General features: G+C 34.7%; 1 protein-coding gene and 1 long non-coding RNA gene across 2 annotated transcripts; both read left to right on the top strand.

The window, feature by feature from the left end:
* Positions 1-5,968: 5,968 nt before the first annotated feature.
* LOC112023984 (uncharacterized) lies at positions 5,969-13,415 on the top strand. Its single transcript, XM_024056629.2, has 8 exons — positions 5,969-6,452; positions 7,616-7,756; positions 7,938-8,030; positions 8,122-8,248; positions 9,734-9,843; positions 10,994-11,074; positions 12,425-12,507; positions 12,645-13,415. The coding sequence occupies exons 1-8, from the start codon at positions 6,102-6,104 to the stop codon at positions 12,862-12,864; spliced, it is 1,206 nt and encodes a 401-aa protein (XP_023912397.1). The 5' UTR covers positions 5,969-6,101; the 3' UTR covers positions 12,865-13,415.
* Positions 8,257-9,194, top strand: LOC112023985 (uncharacterized). Its single transcript, XR_002884084.2, has 2 exons — positions 8,257-8,679; positions 8,853-9,194. It is a non-coding gene; the product is annotated as an uncharacterized LOC112023985 (long non-coding RNA).
* Positions 13,416-13,513: the final 98 nt, after the last annotated feature.

Here is a 13,513-nt window from a genome sequence, read left to right as displayed (position 1 = left end):
TGTGTTTGCTATGGCCTTGTCTTGCTTTTACTTCTTATTACCCTCATGGGCTTGTTGGCTGGTGTTCCTGCCATGTCAGCCTATTGACTTATTAATTCTTTCCTTCGAGCTTTTTCAGCCCATTTACTACATCTTTACTTCTTACTCTTATGGGCTTGTTGGCCGTCATTCCTGCCATGTCAGCCCATTGAGTTTACCACTTTATTCCTTGGGTTTCCTCGGCCCATTTGCTTCTTCTTTACCACTCATTGCTCCCATAAGTTTATTGCCTTATTTTTGGGCTTCCTCAGCCTATTTACTACATATTTACCTCTTATCACTCTTATGGGCTTGTTGGCCTCTACTCCTGCCTTGTCAGCCCAATTAAGTTTACCATTTTATTCCTCGGGCTTCCTCTATCCATTTACTTCTTCTTTTACCTCTCATTGTCCCTATGAGCTTACTACTTCATTCTTAGGCTTCCTCGGCCCACTTACCTCTTTTTTACCTCTTGTTACTTTCATGAGCCTACTAGCTATCAATCTTGCCACGCCAGCCCACTGGGCTTGTTACTTCATTTCTTTACCATTTCGCCCCTTATCTTCCTCTCATCTCCCTTATTGTTGGGCTTTTCTACTATTGGGCCTTTTGTCAGAAATGAGCATCAACAATTATCAATTACCAAAGACTCCTTTTTCTGTTTTGATACCTTAATTTTATACTATGTGAGTATCGTTAAACTATTAAAATGCTTGGAATGTAGCAAATACCTTAATTTTATACTATGTGAGTATCGTTAAACTATTAAAATGCTTGGAATGTAGCAAATACCCCTTACCTAGCATTATAGAAATTAATCTCAAATTCTAAGACCACTCATTAAAATAAGAAATTTAAGCATGCTTTATATCATGCTAGGTAAGGGGTATTTGCTACATTCCAAGCATCTTAATAGTTTGACAATACTCACATAATGAGCTCATAGGTATTAATCCTGAGATTAATTTCTCAGAAAAATGATTAATTTCTATAAAAACATGGGTTCTTGACTTATCTTGAGATTAAAATAAATTATCTCATCCAAAAACAAAATGAAGTCAATGCTTAATTAAATACCAAGTATTTGACTTAAATATCCCTCATTTAAAATGGACAAAATCATATTTGAGGATTTTAAATCTAAACCCTCAATATTAAAACTACGAATTGGCTTGATCCCCGCTGAGGGTACATAGGCAACCTAAATACATTATTAGGTGCAGCCATAAATAAATAAAAACACATATCCCCTAAAACATGAAAATAAATAAACTTATGTACAAAGGCAACGCGGTTGGAATCAAAAGGTCTTCCCTTGAAATAAGAGATTGTAATTAAGAGATACATTATCTTAAATAGGCATTACTCGCATCAATAAAACCCATACGCCAAAAGCCCTATGTGTGAAATTATGTTTGATGAATTTTACTAATTTAACAGTTTTTGTTAAACATAATTTGATGATTTTTGTTAAACATAATTTAACAATTTTCATCAACAAGGACATCACAGAAACAGAGAACTAATTACATAATAACCATGATAATGCAATTTCAGTGATGGAACAAATCAGGGTGCTACAAATTTAGGAAAATACACGTATCATCTCTAAGGTTGAGTTTGTTTCAATTGAAAATATTTTTTTGGAAGATATTCTATCCATTTTTGGGTGTTTGATTTGAAGTGGTTAATTTAAAAAATATTTTTAGATTGATTGATAAATGATATCTTCAAAGGCATAAAACAATTTATGCCTCACAACAAACTCCTCACCATTACGACCTAGTCAACTCATTGTGGTACACTACAATCTATTGCGACCCACCTAGGACAAGATTGGGACCTAAGAGTCTCTCTCTCATAGATTGGGACTGACGATGATGACAAAGCCATGGCCACCATGACATGGTTGACAAAACCATGACCCTCCAATGACCATTTTTTGATTTGGTGATCCATTAGAACCCATTTTTGTCTCTCGTTTTTTTTTTTTTTTTAATTATTATTTAAATAGTGGATTTTAATTACGTTTTGTAAATCACAATGAATTTTTGGTGTTGGGATTTGTTAGTATTGTGGATTTTGTGGGATTAACTTAGGTATGAAGAATTTTGTGTTTATGAAAATTTTTGTGTTTTAAAGTGTATTCATCACCAACCAATTAAATTAAATTTCAACTATGTTACCAAACAATATAAAATAAATTGCCTTTCAAAAATTTTATGCTGAAACAAATGTAACATAAAAGGCCATCCAATATGATTGAAACAACCCAATGTGCAAGGACAAAATATTTTACAATTAACAAAAGGACTCAATTCTCCAAAAAATAAATAAATAACAAAAGGACTCTAATATGAAATATAGAATCCCCACCCTAACTATTGAAGATTATTATTATTTATAAAAAAACAATATTATTTTAATTATTATTTTCACAAAAAATAATAATATAATAATATTGTTTTTTTAAATAAAATGACACAACTTTTACCGCAACCCAGGGCGAAACTACGTTTATATATAGGGATGGCAAATATAACCTGACCCTCGGTTACCCGACCCAACCTAACCCTAATAGGCCGGGTTTAACTCGACCTGCTAAACAATAAGGTTAGGTTCAGGTCATGTCTGGGTTTTATGTATACCCGGCCTTGACCCATACACATATATAATATTAGAAAAAAATTAAAACCTTAGTATAAATACTCTATTTCATTTCAGATTTCATTTTCTAAACCTAACCCTCACCTCTCAGCTTCTCTCTCTCTCTCTCTCTCAAGCTCTCATTATCAGCCACCCTCTCTCGCCCTCAAACACTCCCCTCACAGCCTCGTTCAACCCCATGGCCTCACTCAGCCTCACTGCCCCTTACCTCTCACTCTCACTCTTGTTTTCTCTCAGCCGCCCCTCACCCAGTCAATCACTCACCCTCATCCTCACTCACTCACCGATTCACCCTTACCCTCACTCTCATCATATAGTGGTCGCTATTTGTCACGGAGGAGCATGGGATTGTTAGATTGGAGAGAGATGAGATGATTAGAAGACAGGATTGTGTTTTTGTTTGTGATTTGTGTGTGTGTGTGTGTGTGTGTGTTTTTTTTAATGAGTGAAAAATCTGTATTAACAAGAAGAGCCAAAAAGACAGGCTGATTTGTATTTCTGTTTATGTTTGGTTTGTGATTTGTGTTTTTGTTTTGTGGATGTGATTTCTGATTGTAAAATTGATTTTATTTTTTATTTTTTTATTTAAAATTGGGTTAGATTGGACCATGGCTTTAGATTAGGCCCAGAAGTGGCTGGATGGGGCCTGTGGGGTGGGTTTGGGATTTAAACAAACGGGCCGTGTTTGGGTAACAGGGGAGGACCCGTGGGTCGGGTTTGGATATAAAAAACCCGTCCTGAACTCTACCCGTTGCCATTTCTATTTATATGTGGGAGGGCCAAGACCCCCACAAAATTGTTTAAAAATTGTCTAAAGCTACTAAATTTGAAGACTTGAGCAATTATTTTAGGAGTTGCCCCCAAAGAAAAAACAATTGCACCCCCCCCCCTCCCCCCCTAACTTGACTTGAGTTGTCCACATTTTTCTCCCATTAAAACTTACTTTTCATTTTTAATATTTTCCACTAATTTCCTATTACAATATTAGTCTTTCACCATTACTATTGGAAACCTGACATGTTAGCCAATTACCTTGATATAGAAGTTTTACTTTTTCAATTTCCAAGCTTCCATATGTGATATGTTGCTCAAAATTCCCACCCTTTCAAATTGCTCTTCTACCACCAGCTGTTCAAGTTCCACTAGTGTGCTATATGCTCACATCTCATTCTCATTTAGTATTTAGATCATATATTTTCCTCAAAGAGGAGTAGCAAAAATGACTTAAAATATTTAGAGGTACTAAATTCTTCTTCACCTTCTTTTTTCTTTTTCTTTTTTCATTTCTATGTATTTATTTATCCTATAGTTTATGATTTTATCTTCTTTTTATTTATTAAACCAATTGACATGCTTTGTTCAGAATTTCATTTTGACTTTTATTCTACCCCAATAACCGATGTGAAAGTCATCTTGGCTTTTTATATATAGTTTCATATTGGTTTATATTGATATTGTTATATTTAATTTCTATTTATTGTATGTCTTCTCATAGATGTAGTCATAGTTTCATATTAGTTTCATATTTTTTTTTTCTTGAATGTTAAGAACTCATGGTTATTAAAGGAATAAGAGAAACTTAGGGGGAAATGACCTTAAGATATTCAATTGGTCATTTATTTTTGTTAATTGCTAATAAAAATTATATTGATTAAACTAAGGACAAAGTTTAACTAAAAAATTGGTTGTAGCCTTAAACTACAACCTTATTCAATATCTTTTTATTAAAAGTGAATTTTGATAAATACACTGTTAAATTACATCTTCTTCTTCTTATATCCTTAATTCTTACAAAATTTCTAGAAAATTAAAAATTAATAACTATGTCATCAATAAATTTTTTAAATAGCAAGTTTTTGTAGTTTAGAATTATACATAAAATATAAGCTTATAGATAATATAGTAAATAATAGGCGAAACTCTACCATTGGTCCTTGAAGTTTGCCCTGTGTGCGCAATTGGTCCCTTAAGTTTGAAACGAGCACAATTAGTCCCTTACGTTTGAAACGAGCACAATTAGTCCCTTAAGTTTTAAAACTGAGTTGTATTAGTCTTTTTACTAACTACTGTTAACAGTGTTACTTATGTGGCTAACGGAACAATGACTTGGCATTTTTTTAACGGTGTGGCATTTTTTTAACATGTGGCACGTTTTTAATTAAAAAATTAAAAAAAAAATAGTTTTCACGTGAGATGAAATTGAAATCATATTGACCCGATTAAAAAAAAGTCAGATATTTATTTTTCCATAAAAATTAAAAAAAAAAAGTTGATATTTAAAATCAACTGGGTATTCATGGCTAACGGAACACTCTATTTTTTCATAAAAATACACCAATCCTCCCATTCAATATGAAAATTTGGCAACTGGGTGTTCATCAATAACTGGGATAGTAATTGAGAAAGAGTCAAAAGGGCATCACAAAATTCATCTTGCTAATTATTTTTCCACATAAAAACTCACCAATCCTACGATTCAATATTAAAATCTGACAAATGGGTGTTCTTCATCAAAAACTAGCAGAGTAATAGAGAAAAGGCCAAATGGGCATGGAGTATGTATCCATGTTGATCTTAGCCCACACTCATTTCCACGAACAAGAGATTCATGGGTGGGCAAGAGCCGCTGCTACTTGTGCTTGTGCTGGTGCTCGTGGTGGTACTTTGGTCGGCTTCTATGTTTGCCGATGTGGCTTTGGATTGAGGAGTTGGAGGAGATTGGATTTTAATTTCATCTAATGTGGAACCTATTTTTTTTTTTTTCATTTTTTAATTAAAAACATGCCACATCATTAAAAAAATGTCAAGTCATTATTTCGTTAGCCACATAAGTAACACCGTTAACAGCAGTTAATACAAGGACCAATATAACTCAGTTTTAAAACTTAAGGGACTAATTATGCTCGTTTCAAATTTAAGGGACCAATTGCGCACATAGGACAAACTTCAGGGACCAATAGTGTAGTTTCGCCATAATAATATCTAATTGACATAAAATTTGATATGTATATTAAGAACATAAAGAATATGCAATTCAACGATTAGGATCGTAGTCTTAAACTAATACACAATGACATCTATCTACTTTGAGTTTTTCTTGAATTGTGGCTCAATACTCAGCCCCGAAAATCAGAAATTCCTAGTTCCGCCCTGCCACCCACAACCCATGAACCCCGTGGACAGCCCACTCTTAAGCACTTTTGGTGACGAATTTCGTCAATGTTTCCTTTCTTTTAAGGCGATGCAGTGCGCTTTAAGAAGCTCAATTCTCGCTGCTACAATTACTTTTAGAAACGAACAAAACGCTCTCTTTTGGAAAAGGCAAACAACGACGATTCCCTTGTAGTTTGTTGCTGTTTGTACACAAAATAAAAAAACGCAGTCAAACAGGCAAAGATGCTAAAGTGACGGACACCATGCTCATCATCATCGCCTCCACAACTAGTACGACTAGCACTAGGGCCTTCACATTCGCATTCAAATACTCTCTTTCTTCGTCTCTCGCATTCAAAATAAAGACCCACTTCCACATTATACACTCTAAACCAAGAATAACCCTCTTCCTCCTCAGACCCATGTCAAGCTCAGCCTCTCGCTCTCCTCCTAGAGAACCTGCCAATGGTTCTGTTACATTGCAGGAGTGGCAGGCCTGGGGCACCAACTCTCCTTTGCCAACTATGGTCACCGATATCGTTGACCAAATGAAGGCTTTGGAGATAGATATTGACGCCCACATGACCTTTGGTGGCAGCGGTGGCAAGCTCCAGGTCCTTCTTCAACTTTGTTTTTGTTTTGTTTTGTTTTTTTTTTTTTTTTTTAATAAATTTAATTTAATTCTTTGTTTGGTTTCTGGGAAAGCTAAGGAAAGAAGTACTCACGAATTCGAGCTGGGTGTTGGAGAACACTGAGCATCACTTTTGTTTGTTGAAAAAAAAAAAGGAGGAAAAGAGAAGAATAAATCTGTTGTGTTCATTTATTTATTTACTTATTAATTAACCACAAACATCAATTCAAAAGGGTCTAATTAATTGAGGTTGAAATTTGAGGTCGGTGCCAGGAAAATAGAAGAATGGTGATGATTTGATGGAATTTCTATCAGCATTTTTCATCCTTATGTCAATAGCATTTCAGCTTGGTTTTGTGGGAATCTTTAATCAACTGTAACTAATTTCTCATTTATTAAGTTTCTAAACCATAATGTCATAGACTTCTATGTCAATTGTTGTTCTTTTTTTTTATTTGTTATGTAGGCTACATTATTTGCAAATTATGATCATGGAATAGATGATGAATCAGCTATGAATTAATACTTTTTCTAATATAAAATGGGTATATAAGTGCAGAGGCTGTCTCAGTGTTATTATTTCCTTCTATAATCATCAAGCAATATTTCAAGCATGTCTATTTTCCACGTGACATTTGATTTCATGACTATTTTTAGCATATTGCTTATGTTGAACTACATATCTAAAATTATAGCTGAGGTGGCGTTTTTCCTTTTGGAAACCAAAGCAAATGAAACATTGGACTTACATTTATTTGAAATCTTGGACTTTTATCAATTGATTAAGTGTAATTGTTGAAAAACCAACTCCATATACGTATGATGAAGAGTTTAGACAATAGTATTCATTTATAGTTTGTCTTTCACAATGTACAATGATCCTCCACTCCCAAACACCTGTATCTGGAACCTGCCATAAGGGGCGTTAGATCAATGCAAAGGGAGTTCAAATTCCTCATAGTTGTACACACCTGACGCTGACTTTAATTTTGTTAAAGAAAGAGTTGTCTTACAGGGAAAAAAAGGAAGCTTCTGTGTATTAACCATGGTCACTGGTGGTTCAGTAATCACTGTTTACTTCTAGTTCTATTGGGTTTGCTCCGATTTGTAGAAACCATATTTGTAATCTTCTATTTTAAATTCCAGGGCTATTTTAAGGTTCAAGAGGATAAAAAGCACCGAGCAACATATCAGGCTTTAGTAGATTCTGAAAAAAAGCTTCAATTTTTTTCAGCTCGACAAATAGCATGTCGCTTGCTTGGGAGTAGGGGTTACCTTTGTCAGAAGGTATTTCTTTGCTGTATAGAATCATTGCCATATTTTGCTGGGTGTTACTTTCCATTTTCTTTAATAATTTGGTTGGTAGCTTGGCATTTTTGAGGGCCAAGATGTGTTTGATACATATCAGAAGAGGATAAAATGCATTTTCATAGCTTCAAAATTGTTTCATATTTTCATAATTATGCAGTGCTGGCTTCCTTTTGAAGACTGTATGTGTTCTAGAGTCATGCCCTGCAGTCTATGGCATGGAATGCGGTTCTGGTTGTATATGCATCCAAAGGTTTTGCTATTTCTGCTCATTTTATGTATCAGTTTTCCTGATGCAATAATATCTTTCAAAGTTCATTTGACTGACAGTCAAAAAATTGTAGGATTTCCTTCGCCAGAACAACACTGGAAAGTTGTTATGGCAAGTATTTGGTGTTGAAGCTGCAACTTTGTGCCTCTTTGGCATTACTGAACAGGAAGAAATCATGTGGAACACTTTCAAACATGCAGGTCACTTGCAGTCTTCTTGCTTTATTGTGATTATGAAATTTTACATTAGTTGATGGCAGTATGGTACTGTTAAAATGGGTAACTTTTGTATATGGAAGTTGTTTATTGTGCTTTTAATATCAATTCAAATTAAGTTCTAATTTCAGTGTGGTGAAATTTTATTTTTATTTAAGTCCTCCTACGTCCAATACTTCATTATTGAGTTTCCTACTTGAAACATGTCTAACTATTCATACAGAATGTTTGGATTTCTAGTGTTGGCATATTTCATGCCAAATTTCATTGTATTGTTCTACAAATGATTTCATATATTTGTACATTTTTAGCCTGAATTGTATTTGAGATGAGAGATTCAATTGCTGGAAGTGGAGTTGCTGCATCAAGACTTCGCTCAAGTGAAAATGGCATATCAAGCAGATTTCGAGCAAAGTGTAAGTTTTTAAAATATTGTTGGGCAAAGAGTTTCGCTTGAGACTCGTCTGACTTTCCTTTGAGTGAGTTTCAGAACTTGAGAGAATTCAGTTACTTTCCTTCCCCACTGTACCTATTCAATTACCCCTCTCTAATATCTCATATGTGTCTCATATTAAACCCTCATTTTCAGATTGAAGATTGAGAGAGCTACCCATTTCCTTAGAGCAAAAAACCCATGGTAGCCTCACACCTTTACCCTCTCCAATTGCCATATCCATTGAGAGGAGACCCAAGCCATCTATGATAGATACCTTGAGTGATCTTTGATTGAAGCTTGGTGCTAGGAATCACAGGAGCAATCCCTACAAATCTTCAAGTGGCCTTGAAGTGTTCAAGTGCTTGGACTTGTGATTGGTGTCCCAACTTGAGGAATCGGAAGCTAGTAAGGAGAAAGGATTGGTACAATTGGTTGCTAGGAGGAGCGGGGAGCTCGGATACATCTACTCTTACTTAGAACTTGGAGTTTTTGTAAGTGTAATGTGTCGCAACTATCCTTATTAGTGGATTGATTTGGTGCTATAGGCCCCCGGAGAGTTTTATGCCTATTGTGGGTTTTTCTTCCCTCCGTAAACGCTTCGATGTGTTTGTGTGCATGAGTTATTGGGATTTGCTGTTTTGTTGTTTTATCCATGCAATTAATCAATTGGCTAATTAAGTTACCGGACTTAATTGTGAAATTTGTTTTAAACTGGTAATTAGCCATAATTGGGGTCAAAACCATTGTTTCTCACAAAAGTTTATTATTCTTTTGTTCTTGCAGCTACTGATACAATGGTTTTTAAATTGCAGATGGAGTCATTGATGTGATTTTCTTTGCTTGTTTGAATGTTATTGTTTCATTGATTATGGTTGTAATAAACTGCATGTTGAATCTTAAGGATGGGCATTTAACAAAGCTAACATATTAAAGTTGATTGACCTCATTCTGAGCATTTTGATTTCACACCGTAATAGTATTGCATTTTAATCCTGTGGTATCACTTCTTCTGACCATATTATATTAATTTTCAGGAAAAAATAATGTTTGGTGCCTTTATCCCAACAAGAATGCTACATCAAAATCTGTTCAGGATGCCTTTGGTCAAGAATCTTCAGCAGATCAGAAATGCACACAATTGATGGTACTCTTTACTTTTAACACAATGTACTTTGCTAGATTTCTTTTTGTGGCTTTTACATATAACTGTTGCAAATCTTGAATTATATTTGGCATTATCATGAATTAATAGTCATTAGAACTGAAACTAAAAGTGCAGAAACTAATAAATTTGTTGATCATGTCTCGCCAAGTCACCATATGAATGCACCGCGTGAAAAATTAGGATGATCAGTTATTACTGATTGTTTTATTTATCATGTTCTTTTAAGCTGTGTTAACTTATAATGTTTAATAATAATAAAATACTTATAAAAAAAACTTATAATGTTTTATTCAAAAAATTTGTATGGCAATAATATTGAGTTGCTTGCTTGCTTCCTGTCTTGCTGATGTGTTCTATCTGAATTAATTTCTTTTGTTTAAGTCATTGTCTATCATGACACTTCTCAGGATACACCCATGTTCATTTTGGCTTTCCCATGACCTTGCAGATCCTTCAATCTATACCATCTGCCTTTATTGCTGCAGTCTTAGGCCATCCATTTTCTAAATACGTGACAAACCAATTAAACTGAAACCAAACAGGACAAATAGATCCTCTTTTTTTGTTTTTTGTTTTTTGTTTCATTCTAATTAACTGGCCACTTTGAAATGGAAGAAAAAGGCATTATTTTGGATGAATGTGAAAATTAATTGTATGATAGCAGACATATTCTAAGCTCAGAAAGCATTATCATGCTCAACAGAAAATTTGCCGGAACACAAAAGCTCTAATGTGGGAGAATCCATATGATATCATCAATCCATTGTGACAACAACAGAGTGATAGAAAGAGAATAATTTTGTGAAGAAAAACAAACAGCAGTTCTGTCATTTACTAGTGTAGTACTGTAGTGTGCATGGCCATTGCCCCTTGGCATTCTTTTAGTAAAACTACTTGTCGCAAAATGAAAGGGGGGGCACTAATCTTGGAAAACCTCAGCCAATCCTTAATCCATTGTAAATGGAAAAATAATAGAAAGATGCCATTCTCTTTGCATAACAACATAATTCAACTTGTTATTGATTGCCACCTTTTTCTTGATGTAGTTTTGGGTGTCTCAATTTGAAATTTATTATTTCTTCTTCCTGTTGAGCAAGGTGGTAATTTTCATGTTGGTTCTACTGCACAGACAAATGGAGATAAAACTCTGAATTTCATTCTAATTGATGGTACCTGGAGCAATTCAAATGCAATGTTCAGCCGTCTTAAGGTGACTCTATAAAGCAATATTTTGTTCCTATGATTTTGTTTAATATCTATGTTATGAATAGTTGGGTTTACACTTTTCATTAACAAATAGCATACAATTATTTTCTTGTGTGAGTTATGCCACATATGTTTGGCCATGGATGATGCAAGATGCAACTACTTATTAGTCAGTCCCTAAAGGTGTCTCTTATACTTATGTTTTAGTCTTAGTGATTATGATGAAAAGCAGATCAGACCTATGGTTAGGATATCTGCTTCTGGGGAACAGAGAGACACTAAGTGAGGGTTTGGATACAAAGTTTTGTTGCGTTGCGTTTCATAAGTTGCTTTTCAGTTTTTTTTTTTGCTTTCACGCGGTTTAGGAGACAGAATTTACTGTGCAGGAACAAAAAATACTGTTCACGCACTGTTCATGAGACTCACAGCCACTTTATTCAAAAAACAATATTAAAAATGGGTCCCACGGCACTATTCATACATTTAAAAATTATTTTGCTACAATATTTTCAGCAACAATCAATTTTCAGCAACAATAAATTGTATCCAAACGGACCCTTAAAAATCAGGAATCTCAATTTTGTGTATAGTTTTTGAATATTGGCCTCGTTGTTATAGGGATGTTGTCCCTAGATCTGGATGATGCTATGGAATTTAATTTATGCTACTATGTCTTTTGCCTGTGCAGCCAGATATATATATATATATATATATGGTATGCAGCTATTCCTATGAGATCAAAACATGAATTTTTTTTTTTTTGGAGCCACAGATCAATTCTGTAGAATTGTTTATAGTTTTTTTTTTCCTTAATTAGAATTGTATATAGTTAACATGGATAAAGTGTTGACTAAGCATTTATTTAATACTTCCTCCCTATTGTCCCACTTGAAATGCACAAGTTTTTGGCAAACCAGTAAAAAATGAGTTTCACGCTTTCACCTACTGACCTACCTCAATATTTACTTTTCAATATTACATTTTTTTACTTCTGCCTTGAAAAGAGAAAAATTAATCATATTTCTTGTAATAAATACAATTGACAAAGGTTATGTGGAAGTGTAAAATATTATTCTTACCTTTGGAGGCAATGGACAAATATTATAGGGATGTAAAGACTAATACTTTGAAGAACTGTCATTTATAAATAATAATAATAAAAATACTTTGAAGAACTGTCCAACCTTCTTTTACTTATGTGGACAACCCCCAAAGAACAATTTGAAGCTGACGACTCAACTAAACAGAAAAATTGTAGACAAATATTTGATTTCTGCTATTGAAAATTCATTTATTTATTCGTTATGATGAGCAAGTGTTGAGAAGTTTATTAACATACTGTTTCTATGTGCAGGAACAAGCAACGTCAATTTGGGGAGCAGAAGACCTTCCTTGTATTTCTCTGGCTACTGGAGCATCTGCTATGCATAAGCTTCGGTGAGAAGTGAAACGGGACTTTAAAATTCTTCCATTCTCTGTTTCTTGTTCATTCGTCACTTTTCCATCTATGTTAAGCTCCTTACTCATTAAACTTGCTTGGTAAATGGTTATAAATTATATTCTTTTGAGGGCAGGCCCCAACCATCTTGGGATCGTACTTGCACAGCCGCAGCAGCCATTGGCCTCCTCTCTGAGCTGCAACTTCTCCCAGAGTTTACATCCTATGGATTGGATAAACGAGCTGAAGCAGTAGAAGATGCTTTAGTGGCATTATTAGAAGCACTCACCACTAGGCGTCTTCGAATGGGCAGGTCCATCACACGTAAAGTAAGACACAGCAGAGATATCTGTTAACCAACTAGGCAAGAATGAGATTGATAGCAGCCATACCGATCACTTTGTTGTGGTATTGGTGCAACCATGGCTTTGATGTTGAAGGAACTCTTTGTGATTGCTCCGAAGGGGATTGTTTTCAGGTAGTGCACACTAATTGGCATCAAGTCCTATTACCAAGTCTCTCAGACTCCCTAAGATGATGGTGCACACTATTGACCAGTGATGCTCATATCACATATAAATTAAATTCCATTCAAACATGGCTGTTTTGAGAGAAAATTTCTGTTTTTTCTGGCCAACGCATTTTTTTTGGGTTGTGTCAGGCCCTCCAACTTCAAACTTGAATGCATGGTTTTCCAGAGGATAGGGGATTAATTCAAACGCTCATCTAGATGGAAAATTCTTACATAGTGCTCCGGGACTGTAATTATTACTCCATCTAGACGGGTCTTACACTCTTACTTTTGCTGATACTTTGTGCTGTCTACTTCCAAGTACATTAAAAGTTAGATTTGCCAAATTTAATACCTTGGTAAACTAATTCAAAATTGAAAGTTTTGATTATGGAAGTGCAAAGCTGTTTGCGGATGACCTGCTCTGTTTTTGGCCAAAGTCAATGTGCCAAAACCGCAGAGATGTGAGAGGACGTTTTGGACTATTTTTGTGT

Source organism: Quercus suber, unplaced genomic scaffold (assembly GCF_002906115.3).
Source record: "Quercus suber isolate HL8 unplaced genomic scaffold, Cork oak 2.0 scaffold_157, whole genome shotgun sequence".
In the NCBI taxonomy this organism is placed as follows: Eukaryota; Viridiplantae; Streptophyta; class Magnoliopsida; order Fagales; family Fagaceae; genus Quercus; species Quercus suber.
Note: the sequence above shows the minus strand (reverse complement) of the source record. Positions and strands in the feature narration are given on the sequence as shown.